General features: G+C 41.4%; 1 protein-coding gene across 2 annotated transcripts in view; it reads left to right on the forward strand.

Moving 5' to 3' along the window:
• Positions 1-20298, forward strand: part of LOC115239167 (homeobox protein araucan-like) — a 62598-nt gene that overhangs the window by 26873 nt on the left and 15427 nt on the right. For both annotated transcript variants that reach the window (XM_029813535.1, XM_029813536.1), the window contains exons 2-3: positions 6566-6964; positions 14566-14699. In XM_029813535.1, coding sequence (XP_029669395.1) covers positions 6566-6964; positions 14566-14699 — 533 coding nt within the window. The remainder of the gene's footprint in view (positions 1-6565; positions 6965-14565; positions 14700-20298) is intronic.

Raw genomic sequence — 20298 nt, forward strand, 5'->3', positions numbered from 1 at the left:
TGTAATTACAGAGTAAAAGTACAACTTTGTTGTGGCCGGCTCCCCGCATCGGTTTACAATAATGCCCGACGAGATATTAGCCTTTCATTTTATGCTCTTCTCACGATCGCATGTCTGAAAAGAGAATTTCGTGGCCCCGCTCACTTCGTTAACTCGCATTATTATGCCGTCGTTATCCGGTTATACTTTGTTATTACGCGCTGTTTATCTCGTATCACGCGGGATTTGGCAGCGGCATGAAAACACCGTCGCCCGATGATTGACGGAATCGGCAATTACGCCACGAATTCTCGCACGTACTTGCCGAACGGTCTCAGGATGCAGTGTGTCTCGTCTTTACACGCACGTCGCGTGAAAACCGGTTGCCGGTTTTAAAGGTGCACGTGTCTCATCCGCATAGAAACGGCCTCGTTTCGTGCGCGCGCGAATTTATTACTCTTTTTTTTTTCCCGCGAATATCGGAGGGGTTGACGAGAGACACGCGGAAATCGATTCAATCGGATTGAGAAAAGTGTGGCAAGTATGTTAGAAAGAAGTTCGAAAAAATTAATTCTTTTATAGCCCATCTTTTATAGCCCCACATCGAGAGATAAACAGAAAGATAGATAGACGATTTATTTTACTCTGATATCAACTTCTTGAAATCTAGAGACTAAACAATTGTGTAAAATAAATATGTAGGAAAATATTCCTAAAAAATTAATTGTATTATTTAATAGATTATAAAAAAAAAAAAAAATTTATTTTAATTTAAAAAAAAAGAAATTTATTTATTATTTTTTCCCTTATTAAATTGAAATGAGAATTGAATAAGCAAAAAAAAGGCAGAATGTTTCAGAATATATACAGTATATACAAGCGCAAAAAAATTAAGTAACGATAAATATATTAAAAGTCAATTAAAATTAAAAAATATAAAAATATTTTTAATACTTTTAAAATGTAATATGCATAATATACGACTAATATAATACTAAATTTGATATAAATAAATCTAAAAGTAACCGTATGAGAAAGAAAGAGAGAGAGAGAGAGAAAAAATTTAGTTCATCGCAATTCACGAGCAGTCCTTTTCCTCGGCCGATTTAATTCCGGCGGACCGGAGCGGATGCTCGTAAGAATTTCCCTCGGCGTCGATAAAGGCTTCAACGAGCCGCGTAAAAATATCCCGTCGCGATACTCGCGACGTTCGCGCCTTCTTAACGTCGAGTTACCGCCACTTTAACAGCAGTCTTTAACGCTTCAAATAGATCTCATTGCCCTCCGACAGGCGTACGCGAGCGCGCGCGGTGACGTTTTTAAAGCCGCACTCGCGGAACTCTCCTCCCGCGTTGCGTCTGTCGTTCCGTCTCTCAGACGGACGTAATTAACGTGGAACTGTCGCCGTCCGCTCTCGTGTAATGCTCGCGACTTTTCGTGACGGCTTCACACGTCGCATTAAGCTCGCCGACTAACAATCCGTCCGTATTTGTAAACCCTTGCATTATTATCCATCCTCCGTCGTATTAAACATCGCGCGTTAAACAATCTTTTCCGTGTCGTATACTATTAGAATTTTCGTCACGGCTTCAATTTATTTGGCAGATGCGGGATAATTCGATTACGATGTTGTCGAGTGTGGAGAGAGAAAGAGGGGAATAATTAATTACGTCGTATCGAGTAGTTGGCTCCAATTACTTGGCTTTTCTGCGACGTTGTTTTTCGCAAACTGCTCGACGAGAAAGGCAATCTGGAACCGCTCGGCGTTCTGTTAAATTTTAATTGAAGATCTCTTCTGTCCGCACATTATATAAAAGTCTCCGCTTGCTGGCTAATTTGTCGAGAGAAGAAGGGCCACGTAATGCCGTTGTCGTACAAGAATTCGCACCGGAGAAGCCGAAGGGAGAGCCGCAAGATTCTCGCTCGCTCTTGCCAATGGTTGCGATTTCGATGAAGAGAGAAAGATGCATACCCGAGAGAGAAGCTGCGGCTTGTGAAAGAGGAGCGGTCATCGAGGAAAGGCAGGCGAGCGAAAAGATCGACCACGCATTCAATCTCCCCCGGTCCGCCATCTTTCCAGTATAAATCGCGCGTCCGCGTAATTGGTGGCTGCCAGTTTGTTGTAATGGATTTACGAACATACGTCTTTTAAAAAACGCACAAATAACAGGATTCGAGCGTCGCTGCTTGAGAAACGTTGATATTCCAGCTACCGGTAAATCCTATCGCCAACAAAAGAAGGAAGGAAAGGCAGAGGGAAATAAATTGTTGTTTACGCGTATCGCGTTTCGCGAAAATAGATTAAGGATATAATGCAGTAAGGGCGAAGCTAAATGTCTCGATTATTTTCCCGTAGATGATATCGATGACGCGTGATTAACCCCAACTACTATTCAATTTTATTCTAAACACTTGTAATCCTGTTTATAAAGGTCGGTCGCAACGTTACATGTGCAAGATCTGTTCTTGGAGGACTTCGGCTTCTCCGGGTTCTTTCGCTCTCGCTCTCTCCCTTCCTTCCCTTCGTTCACGCTTGTAAGCGTCCGTGCGTGTTGACGCAGCCGCGATGCGGATGCGTCGATAAATGACCATTTTTGCGTGTATGTATTGTAGATAAATGAAAGAATATATATATATATATATATACAGCGTGTAAAGTTTGAAAAAAAGGATATGCAACAAAAGTCAGACAAGATCAACCTACGCACTTTTAATAAGCGCGTGCAAGTTAATGAAAACAGAGTATCTTAGGTAGGTATCTTTTCCAAATCTGATATTTAAAATTCTTTATTTTTTCTTTGTGTAAGTGAATAGCATTAAAAAAGCACACAGTACAAAATTTATTTGAAAAAGTTGCATCTAAAATCTCTAAAAAAAATCTCTTTGTCCGGAATTTTCAACAAAAATATCTTTTTTAATGCTAGAAAAATCAGGGAATGGTTATGGGATTTTATTGGGACTTTTTTTAAAAGGAAATTAAAAAAAAATCTCTTCCATAATACATTTAATGTTTTAACAAAATACTAAAAATATACAATACCTATATATTTTTCATTGTAATTTTTAATGGTAAAAGAATAAACATTTTATACATGTGAAAAATAATAATCTTACACAGGTCATCGAGTTTTTGTCACATTTTCTAAATTTAATATTTGAAACTCATTATTTTTCCTTTATATAACTGAATAGCATTAAAAAGCACACAAAAGCTTATTTGAAAAAGTTGCACTTAAAAATTCTCTTTTTCCGGAATTTTAAACAAAAATACCTGAAAGATCAGGAAATTTTTTACAAGATTTGGGTAAATATATCCTGGAGAAAATAGTTTTCGCACAATATGCTTTGTCGTGAGGTCTCCCTTTGCATAAGATTCTTGCGATTATAACAGAATAAAAAGCGAATATCGAATCACATTCTTTGCCGATTGCATCACATTCTGTCGCTACAAAGATCTTTACTTAAGTTATACATGGTGAAAGTTGTATGTAGCCGAGAATGCTTTCTATCTCGACAAAGTGACGAATCTTGTCAATTCCGTGAGACAGATTATTGGTAACTATCTCTCGATTAATCGTCACGATAAGAGACACTGATTTATTATTCTTAGAAAATATCGCTCGTATTTTTTTTTTCTTTTGCGATAATGAAAATTATCAATCATACGATAATAATACGATAGCAACTCTTCAGCATCCATTTGACCTATTTAATTACAATTTAAATTTAAATACGTTCTCATCCAAAAATAAAGAAAATACTTTATGTTTTGCATTAAAAAATAAAATACATTGCCGACATATATATAAATTGTTTCTTTTTTTTAATGTAATATATTGAATTTTTCGTATGGAAAAAGAATCATGTGATATTTAAAGCTTGAGAGAAAGAGAAAAATTAAATCATTATTTCAATTATTGAATTATGTCGACGATTACTTGCTATTATCGATCATTTACGAACGTCGGGAAACTTTGGCGATTCAACTTTCCACGTATGAAATTAATGTTAGATCGCGGCCAAGCGGGATAGCGAATATGTTTCGTTCAAGAAATCATGCCAATACTTAATGTCTGCTATTTTCCGGACGATGATGTCGAATAATCGAGCTTTCGCCACTTTTATGTCTTTTTCTTTCACGAAGAGTAGAAACCTACTTGAGCAATGATATCATTACGCAAACCACAACACAATGGAGGAATTTCTTAGCTGATGACGCGTTTGTAAACGAACTTGGAATTATTTAACGTCCATTCACGTGTCGGCAATCGCTTGAAGGAAAATACGCAGTCTCGAGCAAAAAAACTCTCCGACGCCGGGATTCGTACGGAATCCAACACGGCTCGGCTTCTCGAAGGGTTGCTTCGCCAACAAGCGCGTCGCGGAACGATCGGCGACAAGGTGAAGACGACACGAGGGAGATAGAGCCATATCACGGCGACTCTTCCTGCACAACGACATCCGAAGGGTTTTCGCGGCGGCTGCCGCGGGGGTGGAAGCGAGGTCTTAAAAGGTTCCGGTGGGAAACCCAGCAGGGCGTGAATGGCTCCAGACACACGCTGGAGGTGCCCGGAACGTTTCGTTAGAGGCGAGAAAAAAAAAGAGCGCGCGTCGAAGAGGACGACGTAAACACACACACACACATATATACAAACACACACACACACACACACACACTATCAAATGTCGCGTGTCGTTATGCGTGAACGGGGACATGTGTGCGCGCGCACGTAACTCGAAGTTCGCCACCACATACCACCGTTCGCTCCAACACCACCACGACGAGAGTGTCCGGAGTCTTTGTTCGCTAAAGTTGGGTTTACCTCGTTCCTTCTCGACGATCGCGTCGTCCCTTCTCCCTTCTATTTTTGCAACGCAAAGTCCCGAGATATTTCTTGTGAAAATACGCGAGCATATTGACGCGCGCGGAAAAATCGATGAGCACGAGATTGTAAACAGTACGGCTCGAGATGTTGCGGAGAAGCATTCCCTCGAATTTTCTCACGAAGACAATTATGTAAATTCGCGTTATACATAATTGTCGCACTGATTCTAGGTACGATTCTTTCGCTTGTTCCTTGAAATTAAAGAAATGATAAATAATCATATGACGAAGAACCATCATATATTAATGGTCGAATTTTCCCAAGTAAACAAAGAAGATCTAAGTGAATAATCCCTGAGGTACTGCTTAACGACCGATAGACAGTTTTATCGTACGATGAATAATTCCATCAATATGTGTGTGCGCAAAAACTTGGCCGGGAATCGTCGCATTTTTCTAAACGCACCGTCATTGAGATTGATAAGCCCAATGTCGCGTGGGCTTTTAATAATTCACGAAAAAGAGAGAAAGAAAAAAACAAACACTAAATAAAAACACGAAGAAAAATCGTTTGTAGAAATAAATTCCTCGTCGATCCTCTCGTGGGCGTTTTCGACGCGATCTACGAATAGAAAGATCTATATGTGAGCGAGTCAGTGTTTTCCGGAATGTCTCTCTCTTTCTCTCTCTCTTTCCTCCTCGATTCGTGTAACGGAATGCGAGAGAGATCGGAGAGGAGGCTTTATCAACGCGGATATACAAGCCGACTTGCGGCGGCGGCTCTAGAGCCTCTCGAAATAACTCCGCACCCTTGCCATATTAATTACCGGGATTCATTCCGTCCTCATTTACAATGAGCTAATTTAACGTGAGACAACCAACCTCTGCGTGCGAGCACGCACATGATAGTGATGTCTTTCTGTTTATACAAGCTTTACGGAGCAATTAATCATGGGGGAATAATCATTCACGATTATTCGCCGAGATTCTCTTTTGATAGGAATGAATATAGTATGAAATCTACATTGTATTTATCCGTAGTATCTTTTTGTAACAATCAAGATGTGATTATATCGAAGTGGAAGACATTCAAGAAATCATAAATCTTTTTCTCGCCATTTATTTTGCCAAAATAAGGCCACTAATAACGTTACAAATCTGTGTTTATTTTAAATTCTGCCAAAGAAATTTCTCTCTCTAGATCAATTTTCTCTTACAAGATATTCTTCCAGAATGGTTGTCTATTTAAATTAATGAATTCACATTGTTCGAGATTATTACTTTATACATATATGCAACATCTGCGAATTGACTTCTAATCGGTCTTTTTACAATTTTCGCATTTTAAAAAATGTATAAATATTTACTATTCAACACATATTCATGCTTGCAAATATCGGGAAGTCGCAATGTAAGTTGGCTAAAAAGACAACGAAAAAAAAAAAAAAATAGATTTTTTTCTCTAGTCATACATGCGTATGTAGTACACGTGTATGTCCTTATCACGATATGTTTATGCATATTTGTGTGCGAGCAGCTACTATTTTACGTGTTATTTATATGTATCTGTACTGTAAGATAAAGAGAATATAAAATGAGAATCCGAAGAAAATAAAATTCTCCTACACACAATTGCATATACATATATATTGACTCGAAACAAGTTGGAAAAAATTAACTTTGCAATTTCGCGAAGAAATATATGGAATTCGTTTATGTCGCGCAATTATATTATGTTAACCACCGTATTTCTATTTTCAGCTTCTGGTAAGCGGTGGGCAGCCAACGACGGCAACGTCACCGGCAATGTCATCGGGGAGCGCGTTGAGTCCGGGGGGCCTGTCGCCCTCGTCGACGGCAACAACAACGACGGGGATCGGGCCAGCGGGCACTGGCGGCGCCACGACCCCCGTGGGTGGCGCAGCAACCGGGCCCGGTTGCTGCGAGAACGGCAGGCCCATGATGACGGACCCCGTGACGGGGCAGACGGTGTGCAGCTGTCAGTACGACAGCGCCGCGAGATTGGCGTTGGGCGCTTATCCCCGGCTAGGGCCCACCGCGACCTCCTACTCATCCTATCCCACGCCGACACCATCCACCACCGATCAAGGGCCTTACCCCAGCATCGGTATGGACAGCTCCGCGTTCTACCCGCCATTGGTAAGTTTACGTTTATTTTTGACAAGTAAGATTCATCTTTTTTTTTTAACACACAACTGCGTGTTATTGCGTCCTACGAGAATGGAAAATCTAATAAAGAAAAACAGGAAGAGATTTTTAATACTCGAGCCAACAGATCTTTCAGATTCAAAAACACCAACATTTGCCATAAAAGCTTAATATCAATTAGTACGATTGAAATCATCTTTCTCGAATCTTTTAATCACTCAGTGAATCTTTTTGACTGGTTCGTGATATATCAAAAAACTTCATCAAATTTATAGTATTATGCTAAAGATTAATTTAAAATAGGGGAATTAAAAGATAATAATATCGTATATTATATATTTTTATTATATATATAATATATTGATTATATAATATTATATATTTTTTATTTTTAATTATATATGTTTTATTATATATTTATTCCGGAATTAATATCGATTCTTTCCCAAACAATCAACAATCTGTTGACATGCTCTAATTTAAGTTATGCTCTACTACATTAAAACATATCACAAGTTCCTCGTGTGATCTATGAAGGATCGACCTGCGCTTCAACGTGCTCCACAACGTGTAAAGCGGCCGTTGCCGGATGCAGATTGATCGGTTCGTCGTACTAAGCGTACCGGCCGATTATTGCTCCTCCAGTATTAACTTAAGACGGATTAGCACGTGGTGTTGCCGCGAATTAGCTTGGAATCCCGTCGACGGTACCCTCTTTCGGACGTCGGCCCCTCGGTTCAGGAATTTGAACGTCTTTGCAGGCTGCCGGGTACCGGCTGCGTCAAATTATTCACGCGTCCCTTTCTCTTAGAAGCGGCCGATAATCTCGTTTAAGTTTCGCTTCGCGGAAGGCGCGTCGCTCGTTACGTTTTCAAGGGACTGCCTACGGTGACGGATTCGTGCGCATACGTCACCAAAGATTTCTTCCCAACCGAATGCACGTTCCTTCTGTCCTGGCTGTCTTAGAATTGTCAAGAATCTCGTAAAATGTACGTTAAATCCGTTTTACGTTATAATACTGATAATATACAATACCTATATATTTTTCATTTTAATTTTTAATGGTAAAAAAATTAAAATTTTATGCATGTAATTTGTATGCATTTTATTCGGAATATCTTGCAAAGAATTGAACATATTATATGGATTAGAATTGTTTAAAAATATAATGTTTATTTGGCTTTTTTCTTGGATGGAGAAACTACAGATATTCTATTATAATTTGCGTAGGATATACAAAATTAAAAAAACACGATCAGATTATTTTTTTCTCCCGTGACCGGAATTTCGTGATCGAGAAAATGGAACATGCGTATCGTTGATGAGCGTATTCGATGCCGTTTCGAATCGGAAGAAAGTGCAGCAGCCAATTAAATTTGAATTTATCGGGTGATTATACTAATTGGCCATTTTTAGACGGCGTTGTCGATTAATGATTCTTCGCGTGGCCAGCGGTCGGCGAAACCGAAATAGAACCGCCGCCGGAGAAGAAAATCCAGGAAAAAGGAATCGTTACAGCGGAGTTAATAACGATATGGTCGGAAATCGTGTTCCGCGTTTTACATCGCGATTCGATGGCGCGGGGATGTACACCGGCTGCGATTCATCGCGTGTAATTTGTACACGACTTATCTCGTAACGGAATTCAGCGCGAATGCATTTATCATCCCGAGACATTTCTCATTTTTCATATGCAATTAGTAATACGACATAAATTTGTAGACGCAATTTTTTTTAAACCACACACGCGCAAAGATCCTCCATCAATCAATCCTTGCGACGAGTCAATTAGAGCAACGATTCGCATATTTATGAACCGTGTGAGTGGACACTCACGGGGAATAATTGAGATATCATGACAATTTGATAAAAAAACTAGCCTACCTGTCGAGAACACTACTTTTGTACGCGTGAGTGTATAATTATCGTTAAAATCAACTTTCATAATAGCAATGTGCTATATGTGTAGCACACATAATCTATCTGTAATAGCAATTTCCGTAATGGCACGAGGCGGCGTGCCATTGACGTGCCGTAAATGTGTCATTACCACGTATCAGATACGTATACGGCTATCGCTACAATACATTTTCATTTTCGTCATGCTTGTACGACTGAAAAAGTCATCGGCTTTTTGATGTCGCCGCGTAATCAGCACAAGCTGGCAGATAAACATCGATACGGGAGAGAAAGAGAAAGAGAGAAAAAGAAAGAGAGAACAATCCTTATTTCAACGACAGTCGCGTAAAAATTGTGATCAATTCTGCGATTTTATATTCTTGCAACGCGCGAGTATCGCGACTCGATATACTTATCCTGCAAATTAACTTATTATTAGAGCGCAGCGATATCATAACATATTTACGATCTCGGACGTAGATGTCGAGATTTACTACACTATAAAATGTCCTGTGTGTGTTATTTCACAGTCACTTTCACATGATAATAATGTCGCGAGATTAATGCAGTAATTAAATATCTGGTGGATTGCAAACGCGCGCTAAGATCTAGATCGCGGATTTGTTATTAGATCTGGATGCTTGTCGCGGCAAAAGAGAATCTGCAAAAAGAGACAGATCGATATTAATAACGTCAGTTAACGTTATTATAATGATATTTATTACCGATGATAGCGCCTATGTGGCAAGTATGATGCAAAAAGAAAAAAAACGTGGGTTATTTAAATTAGAATATCAAATGCATGATGTATGTTTTATATAATCTATACATTTGTTTCAATATTCCGATTTCTTGTTAACATCGTGGCGTGCTTTTTTTTTTAAACCAAAGTCATCGTATACGATACAATATTCTGTATACGATACACATCGCGAATGCATGTCGAGTGAGATTATCTTTCCCTCTCTCTCTCTCTCTCTCTCTCTCTCTCTCTTTTTCTCTCTTTTTCTCTCGAACGAATCGGCGACGAAGAGGCGGACAACTGCAAGGACGAGAAAGAAGGAGAGGAATACTCATCGCTCTCGCGTAGAATGCGAACGAGTTTATAGAATCAATACACGGGATGTGCCGTGAAACAGGGAGACGGGAGAACTATACCGGGGATGCCACGGCGACGAGAGTGCGCGAACGCGAGGAAGGATGAGAAGAGGACTGCCCGAGATAGGGGAACGACAGTAAACGCGAGAGCCTCTTCTCGTCAGTTGACGGATTTGTCCTATTTCAGAAATTTTCAAGATTTTTCCAGATACAGCATAGATTCCGGTTAAACTGCCCAGATTTATTTCAAATAGATATATGTTATCACGGTAGGAAAAAAAATTAGGAATCTCACTTTTATTCCTATTTTCGATGTAGAATCGAAATAGAAACGATTGCGAAAATTCATATCTTTTTTTCGCAGGTTATAGGTGAAGTAAAATCAATATACTTTTGGAATCGTAAAAAAAAATTTCATTGCCGTCGTTGCGATGATAATTTTTGACCAACTTTGTTAATCTTTATTAATTCTATACCAAAATGAAGATATGCGGTTAAATATCTCCAAATATCGAAGTAACGAATAATTAGAATATTGGCAAACTATATTTTCTTGGTTCTTTAAAACGCTATAGAAAATGACAAATTGACTATCAATGATGCGCGTGACATCAACGACGTCAAAATACAAGCGGCATATTTAATGTCCGTCATTATGTCTTGTCGCTCGTTTTGGCGAGATGTCAAGCGATCTGGTTAATAACGGGAATGTGTGCTTGCTATCCTATAATATTAGCGTGACAGCGTGATATTATGCACGAAACGGATACTCATCCAACAAAACCAGGTAACACACAATAGCAACATTTCGCGATTGTAGCAGCACGCGTGTTTCATTGCAATACAAAAGTCGTAATGTTCCGATTCACGATGCCGTGTGTTATTTTACGGCTCATTGAAAAGCGTAACACGCGTAACTTTCTTAATCGTAGATTGTTACGCTTTAATAATTGGCACTTAAGCGTGTTTGGCATGCAATGTCGCCACGTGCAGTATGCGTATAGTTTGCGCACGTATACATCCGTGAATTATACGAGAATTATGAAACTGTTGCTGAGTATTTTTGTATCCACGAGTTTTCGTGGAAAATGGTATAAGTATATTTATGATAAAATATCATAAATATACTTATACCATTTTAATATCTTCAATTTTCTCATTTTTTATATAAATTTAAAGAAAGCATTTATTTATCGCGTGAAAAATGAAAAGAGGCCGAAGTTAAACTGCGCGCTTCAATTTTTTTATTTTATTCTGAACATTTCCAATAATAAAAGTTTATCTTCATCTTTTTCAAGTAATTATACTTTTTTAAACTTAGAGCGAAACAACTGTATTTTTCTTCTTCGAACTTCAAACTTTCTGGTTTTTGAAACTGTAATTAAAAGTACTTTTTATACATTCCTGTTTACATCTTGTTTATAAATAAGGATAATAAAATTTTATTGTTGCATTATTACTTCTAAATAATGTCTGACGTATTTATTGAAAGAAAAAACATCGAAAAATTTAATCTTTGCAAAAGTTACAAAGAAACGAGATTTGCTCACGTATACCATATCCATTAGGTAGTTTTCGGTACACAAGTCATATAGCAGTGTGGATAACACAGTTCATCGTTGTGTTGGTGTTTTCACGTGACGTACTGTGTGGGATAGTCGTCTCCGAGTCGGCGAGTTTCGATGTAATTGAGACCGATGAGCGTGGATACGCGATAAGCCAAAGGACACACAACGCAGCGATGCCCTTCGCGTCGCGCGATCCTCCCTCATGCGTATTGGTTTATAGTCCTGAGAGACCGAGCGAAACCCCACGACGCACGGACGTCATAGTTTTGCACCTTTATCGGCATAAATTGCAGTCCGGCCGGTCAATCGTTCGTGGAATTTCAACGTCGTAGGCGCAATTTGGTGCACGCGACCCACCGGCACGCTTGATACGACAATGTAGCCCGGAATGCCATAAGCGTTCCTACTGCCGGGAATTTTGAGCATTTTGACGAAGGGATGACGCCGTCCTTTCAGCAGTTCCATCCGTATCATTCGTATCGAGACGATATCGTTTGTCTGAAATGCGAGAGTAAGAGAGAGAGACATCTTTGTTTGCTTCATAAAAAATTGCATTTATTTTTGCATGGTGAAAACTATGTCACGCTTCAAGAATAAAACATATAAGAAGAATATTGCGAAGAAAAATATTTTTCTAACGATTATATAATTATGTTATGTCTCTCTCTCTCTCTCTCTCTCTCTCGGGACTTTTAGCGAGAAGTTGTTTGAGAAAATGCGAAAAATAATCATGACGCTTTGTCAATATTCTCGCTAATAGCGCTTACGTCAAACGTCAAGTACACATAGGTAATATATTATAATTCAACCTTGTATTCATCCTCACGGCGATTCGAAAAATGTATAATTAGCCGATATCGATTAATTAATAGCCTAGATTAATTTTGACACTTTTTCGAACGTTGCTTACAATTCTAAATATAATTGTGCAGATAGGTGGACAAGATATGAGATATTAGATATGTCTGTATGTTATTTGTGACTTTAATGATTGTAAAATTAATAATAAATGAATTAAATAATAATTATATAATATTAATATAAATTTATAATATATAATATATTTAATAAAATATTAACATAAATTTTTTGATAATATCAATTGCGTGACCAGAAGCGAAACATAAAACTTTTATATTATAATGATGTAATCATTTTATTATATTCTATTAATTGCCATCCATTGATATTTTCTTGTGCTTAATTGTAGTTATATTCATTTTTTTCTGCGTTTCTTGCTTTATTCCTTTGAGCCTTTTTTATCGGGCAGTTAAGCAGGAAGCACGTGCTTCTGATGATTCAAATCGGTGGTCTGATTCAACGAGCATTATAATATAATAAGAATCGGATTAGCATTGAATGAAGTGGGTGGCGCGGCGGGTTGTCGAAAATACCCTATAAGAGCCCCGTAAGACCTTTACAATGTGCGCAGAGTGGTTATTAAAAAGAAAATGGAATATCTTATCCATTTTGCACAGATATAAATATTTAAATATCTATTGCTTGAAAATTTCATGTCTAACGTCCATATAAATATCGTTGTATAATTTGCCTTTTATATAGATTGAGATCGATATGCAAACGGTGAATATTTTAAATAAATTAGGATAGATTGCTCTATCGATTATAATATATATATGGTATGGTAGAAAAAAAATTTTTTTAAGGATATTTTTATCGTGGAATGGATGTACGTGTCCGCGCTTTTGGCAACAACCTATATAGGAGCTGTTGCATTAGCTTATCCCGAGTCTAGGGAGTCAAGTTAAAGCCACCTTGCGCTCCCTAATGCGCGCTCTCGCATGCGTCGCAAGATTTGGGGCGCGCGCAACGATTATTGCCACCTTAATGCAGGCGCGCTCGGTATAATCGGTTATACCGAGCGACCAGTGATCCTGGTGTGACTGCGCAGCCGTAACAATAGTCCGAGGCGTCGACGTCGGACCACCCGCAGTTCGCCATTAAAGCCGCTTCTGAAAAGAGGAGAAAATAAAGACGGAGATATATATACGTGTGCCGGAGCCACACTCGACCAGGGCCGAGGCGAAGGAAAGAGAGAGGCGGGAAGAGAGGCGGGAAGAGAGTCAAGGACACCCGTAAGGGCCTTCGAAAATCGAAACACGGGCTAGGGGCGAGCGAAGAATTAAGAATCAGAACGCCGACGACGATGACGACTAGATGTAACACGAAACTCCATGGCGCCAAAGACCGTTCCTAAGCCGTTGCGCTAATAATATCACCCCATTGTGCTACCATTAGAGCCGCATAACGTGCCGCCGCGTTTCTTCCCTTTTCTCACCTGCATTCTTTCTCTTTCTCTCTCCCTCTCTCCATTTTTTTCCGCTCTCTTCCTTTATATTCCCATCTTAATTCCTCTCCCCGTAGCTCCTCTTTTATAGCGCACCTTTATAATGCGCCTCGTGACGACACCGCGCTGTATTAATACACCAACAAGTCGATGTCTGTCCGTGACAATGTTTTAGGGACGCGCCTGGTTAACCCGCGGCATCGCACCTTCCATTCCCGCCTCTTAAATCCGTCGCGAGGTAACCGAAAGAGTAAAGGATGGTTGAAAGATTTCTTTCAGGGACATTTATCGTGCTCGTATAATCTTCTTAGGGCTACAAACCGCTCAGTGTATACGGTGGTTTAGGTCGAGCATTATATTTATACGACCATTACGATTCATTGTAGTCGCAGTCTATCGACGAAAATTGAGATGGATTGGGTCGAATCTCCGAAGGGTTTTCAGACACACACGCTCACGTATCTCAATATGTATCGAACGTAAACTATAACTAGAATTTAATTAGAATTTTTCGCAAATCTATATAGCTTTCGAAAAATGTTCAAGTCATGTGAGACACTGATTGAATTATCCAATTCCATCAAATTATCCCTTTTTTTTACGAATCTCCAAGAGAGGATAGCATGTCGATGCGCATTTAACATCGGGAAATTTATATACACGCGATATATGTATACGTTAAAAATAAATTATAACGCTTATCGCACACGCTCTTGCAGGGTAATCCGTACGGGCTGAAGGACGCGACGGGGATGGGCATGACGGCGGACATGGGTGCTGCCTGGGGCACGGCCGCCCTTCAACCTGCCGCCACGGGTTACTACCCTTACGATCCAACCCTGGCCGCCTACGGGTAAGTTTATCGCCAGGTTTCATGGTCTCTCGGCTCCATTAGATTAAACCACCACCGGGAGAGCGCCGAACCGTCTCTCCCCCTTTATCCACCCGGGGGGCCCTCTTTCGCCTTCCGCGCTCCTCGCCATTAAAACAAGAGTCACGGTCGCGTCGCCGCGTATATACTCCGCTAGAAGCGTTTCCGCGCGACGACGGTTATCGTTATCGCGCGAATCCGTAATATCTCCCCCTTGCACGTGCGCACCTGAAGAGAGAGGTGAAATGGACCGTTATAGAATTGCGCCGGCCTGGCTCTCGAGATGAGTTGTAACGCTGTTCGATCGCCGATAGAGAAACTACATCCGACGTGGGGAATAATTTTTCTGCGATAATGCGGATGTATATATGATGGGATATTTTTATCTAGCTTATAGTGTATTATTTAATTTCGTTTCAAGGATAAGTGAATATATGTATGTATAATACATAATTCGCTGCCTACACAAGTCGCGATCGCGCGTAAATACATTAATATGATAATACATCCGATAATCATTCTTGTATCGACATTTGATCGTTAACTGTCGTGATTTCCGGATTCTGTCAAACTCGAAGGGGGGAAAGGAAGAGAGGGAGGGGAAGGGGGGGGGGCTAGGGTTGAAGGTGCCTCGGCGTTCGAGTTAGGCCAAACACGACGGACGGCTACAAAATGGCTGTAGGCAGCCGAGTGGGCGTATATAATGGGGGCTTCCAGATTGGACGCGTGTGTACATACACGCACGTGTGCACATATATACGTATACAGACGAGAGCGGTATCGCCACATCGCGAGCGTAGGGAGAGCAGTAGGTCTCTCGTAGGAGAGCGAGTGAGTGAGTTTATTGATTGGCTTCCTCCCCGGGGTTGGCTCGCCCCGTTCGCCAGGCCTCTCCGCTCTACTCTCGAACTCCGTCGCTCTCTCGCTCTATCTTCATCCCTGTATCTAACCCTAAATCGCTCTCTCTCTCTCTCTCTCTCTCTCTTTCTCTTTTTCTCCCTGTCTCCCGCCCTTGCCAAACGCTCTATTCCCCGCATCCGTCTACTCCCTTTCGACTACTTCCCCGGCCACCTCCGTATCCTCCGAACGAGTCGGCTCCCACAGGTGCTTTACTTGCTTCGCTTAGCAACCCTCGTGTCCGCCTGGCAAGCACACACGCGCAAATACATACGCGTACACTCGCGCACGACGTTCACGCATAGGCAGGCGCGCTGTGACTCACGCAACGAGAGGTTTTCCCTCCCTCATCGGGGCCACCCCCGTTTGGGTTGTATGTATATAGCCTGCATGTGCTCGACGACGACGGCGGCGGCGGCGGTGGCGGCGGTGGCGGCGGTGGCGGCGCCTGCCAGAGAAACTCCGACGGGTAGGCATTGTTTATCGTGGAATTCAGCGCCCTTACTGTCTCGCTCTCCCTCGCCACTCTCTCTCCGGACAAGCCTCTATTAATTTACTTGCTTAATAATACGAAGGCCGCTCTCTGTCGTTCGCCTCTCCCGCTCCCGGAGTTTTGCTCCTCTTCCCTTGAACGGGTTAATACGCGCCCGTTCACTTTCGACGCCGTCGGACCGCTATTGTTTTATCAGCGGCGTTGAAAGTTGCGGACTCTGCGTTGTTGTTGTACGGTGACACAAGGAAGGGTGCCCCGGGTCGTCGCGCGCGAGGCCCGTAAATTGAAGCGACTCGATTGGGACGCTCCGGCGTGAACGCTCTGATTACAGGAAATGAGAAATATGTCGTTACCGACTATCCCGCGAAAGGGTTCCTTTGGGGACACTTTGAACGGGGGCTGAAGTGTCTCTATTTTTTTTCTGTTGCCTTCGCGTAAATTGATGGAATCCTCTGTTCTTCTCCGTTCGCGCCATTGCACACCCGAGCTTCATTCTGCGTCCTGTTATTTATTATTGGATGATGAATGAGCGCGTCTGCTCTCTCCATGTGCAATAAGATGATACAGCAAATATTTAAGACATCAATGGAAATTTCAATGGCAGGGATAGATTTGTCGTGCAGCTTTTAGTAACAAAACATTATTGATACAATACGTGATGTGACAAATGTGACATAGAAAAGTTTCTTCTCTTTCGGATCGTTAAATATACAGTCAATCTTGTATCGCTTTGATGGAGAGAGCCGTACAGTTGAACGCCGTCGTTCTTTTTACCCATTGAAAGATAGGGCATTGCGTATGGTACTAACTTAATTTCCGCCCAATCGGGAGATACCGCTTTTTATTCGATGATCGCGCGTACGAACGTTGACTATGTTGGGATCATAGAAATGCGCGGCCTTTTTCTCTTCGACTATTCCCTTTGATTTCCCATAGCAGCGATCACTTATCCGCGTCTTTTCTATCTATACCGTCCAGAGAAAGATGCCTAAACCGGTGTAATTCTAGAAAAATCGCTCGACGTATAAAACAAAATACACATATGTACAAGATACACTTCATCGATCGACAAAGTAAACAGTCGAGATTCTCACATTCTTACAGTTTGATTAAAATCGAGTACAGATGCGATATTTCGAGAACGGGCCCAAAACAAGACATCACCCTCGTATTTTAATTTAAAAAATAATGATCACTACAAAATTAGAAAATATTTCGATGCTGCTTTACTTCCTTCCGATATTGCGCTATGTTTTGTGGATTATCAAAGCATCTACCTCGCTTGTTCTTGTCTTGGAACAACGCGTAGGAGAAACCTCCGATGATTAGACGCAGACAGCATATCGGTTCATCGTAGAACGCGAATGCGGGGGGCGGATCTTGTCGGCGAAGCAGATGCTATGTACGGGAGACAAAGAGAAAGAGAGAGAGAGAGAGAGACTATAGGTTGGCTGGTTGGTCGGGTAGGAAACGTTTGCGCATCCGAAGCCGGGCGTAACTATTGAAGCTATCTATATACATATATATATATATATATATATGGCTATACGAGGTTCGAGGACGTAATTACGCGCGTTCTGCCAATATTGGTTAACCTTTCGAGGTTGACGCCACCATATGCAAAGCCTCTAATGAGTCGCTCGAGTGCCGCCAGTGTCTAGTATTACGCGCTCCTCTACGCACCCTTTCACATCGTTATTAGCCGTCGTAGGTATTCGACGATCTTGCCGTTTCACTTCCCCCTCCCCCCACCCCATGTTCCCCCACACTCCCGTCATCCGCCGCCAATTTCGTTTCGCATATATAACACCGCTTCTCTTCGCTCCCTTTCACTCCCACGAGCGAAGTATGTATCGCACTTCTAAATTGACGTTGATCCCCGACCTATACGAAAATACGAGCGGCGATGCGATCCTTATCTCGTGGTTGCGCGAAATCAATTTGCTGAATCCGATATCGCGATGCATCTGACGTCAACGTTCAATTATTGGCCTTTCGATCAAGCGATCGACTGATAATAAGAAAGTTATTCGTTTCTATTTGCTTACGGTTAGTTGCGGATTAAAACCGATGATACTTTTACAAATAAGTCACTCGAAGCGCCGGGATTAATTGAAATTCACACGAAAGCGTCGAGATACATTCGATTCGTACGTACGACAAGTCGCGCGTTAAAAACTCGTACGCGTCGAGTTCTCCAAGGACGCCTGTCGCACGGTTTATGCCTCACCATCAACAGAGAGTCGTGTCGAGGAGTTTTATACGATGGTAGATAGTGTTATTCACACTTGCCGATCCGTGAACTTTCGCGTTACGAGCGCGTAACGCAATCCTTTAGAACGGATAAATCCAAGGCGTTTAATTTATCGATGTTTAAAGATCCTAACGTTTATTACACGTACTCGCCAATGTAAAGAAATGCAGATCGCAAAATCTGAGTGCATCTTTTTCCCTCCTTTCTCTTCCTCCTTATATGTATATCGCTATACATTTATATATTTGCGCATTTTCGATTTTTTAAATAAAATCTTTGGCATCATTGTACGATCAAAAGTATCAAGAATAACGGTAAAATTTTTCGCGGACCAACCGCGTTGTGAGAAAAAGAGGAAGGGAGAAATTGGACTGTGCTCGTCGCGCATCTGTCAAGTTTTTATCTCGCTCCCATTCGTCGTCGCATCCACATCGCGACCGTTCGCGTATATACGAGACGCGCGATCACGTCGATACGCAATCCGAGCGATTCCCTCTCTGCACGCAACGGTACACTTAGTATGTAAATGCCGAGAGAGAGAAAGAGAGAGAGAGAGAGTTGACTCGTTGTGTATGTAGATAATTGCGCGGCGCGGGAGTCGGACGTGTGGGAGGTAGTCGAAATTGCGCATATTAATGAAGGGGGCGAAGCTTGATTGTATCTAGAAGTCAGCTCGTCGGCCTCTGTCGATTTCTGACGGGTCTCTGATTCGACACGGTTCTCTTTTTCGCCAGAATGTCACGTTTTCTCGCACTGCGAGACGCGTAATTTTTGTAATGTGGGGCGAAAAATTTGCGGAAAAAAATTCGCCGACACTCGACACGCAGACTATTCCAAACGAATCTATTTTCTCTTCATAAATTCTTTATTTTTTAAATTTCTAGCGTCGTCTAATTGAAGCATGGACATAAAAAGTTCATGTCATAATGCTTTATAAAATTCGTTTGTAATTTACGAGAAGCTTAAAAAATTTTTTTCGTTCTGTTTCGCGCAGGAAAAACTAAAGTGTCTCGAATATATCTATCGCATAATATAATACATACGTGCATTTTATTGTTTCGTCCTTCGCGAATCGCTTCGGCGATGAACTCGGAAGCCTATCGAAATCGATAAAGCTCCTTCTTTAAGGACATGGCCGCTTTTTTGCGATAGTAGTAGCAAAGGAGGAACGCGAGTCGGAGAGAAGAGAGGAAAAAAAAGGGAAAGAAACGTAGAAGTCGAGAAGAGGCTCGTTTTACCGGCGGCGTATCCCGGCGGCCGCCTTTCCCTTGTACGAGGGAGTTTAATAGAGGGTGAAACGTCCTCCACCTTCTTCGAGTCAGCTTCCTGCGGATTGCTGCTTCCATCCCCGTCGGGACGCGGTCATCTCGGCAATCTCGGATACGGATCGCGGTGTTAGTCGGAGGGTGTGGAAGGGGGTTGCGCAACCTTGTGCTCGTTGAGTGAAAGCGAGAATCTAATCATTCGCCATTCGCTCGATTTACCTCGATTTCCGTTTGTTTCTTTCTCTCTCTCTCTTTCTCTTTCTCTGTCTCTCACTCTTCAGCTTCTTCCTGTAATCAAACGATTTCTCCAATGATTTGAACGGCGCACTCGTTTAATTCGATTACATGAAACGGAAATAGGGACTTGACAACGTTTATTTTTAACGCTGTTTTCAATCGCTATTCGATAACGATCGCTCGCCGCAGCAAAAATAGAGAACCCGCTATTGTGATTATTTTCGTACGCAACATCTGGGAACTGCCAGATCGTAAATTGAGTAAATTGACCGTTTGATCGATGTCGTCACATCGCGCTTCAACGAGATCTTTCGCTTAAATTATTTCGAAACCGTGTCTTGTAAATTATATTTCCTCTTCATCTTTATTATATTCCCTACAAAATTCACGAGTGTCATAAATGTAATTGGCGTTGCTTTTCATTATTAGTCTTTC

This window comes from Formica exsecta, unplaced genomic scaffold (genome assembly GCF_003651465.1).
Source record: "Formica exsecta isolate Colony F162 unplaced genomic scaffold, ASM365146v1 scaffold365, whole genome shotgun sequence".
Taxonomy (NCBI): Eukaryota; Metazoa; Arthropoda; class Insecta; order Hymenoptera; family Formicidae; genus Formica; species Formica exsecta.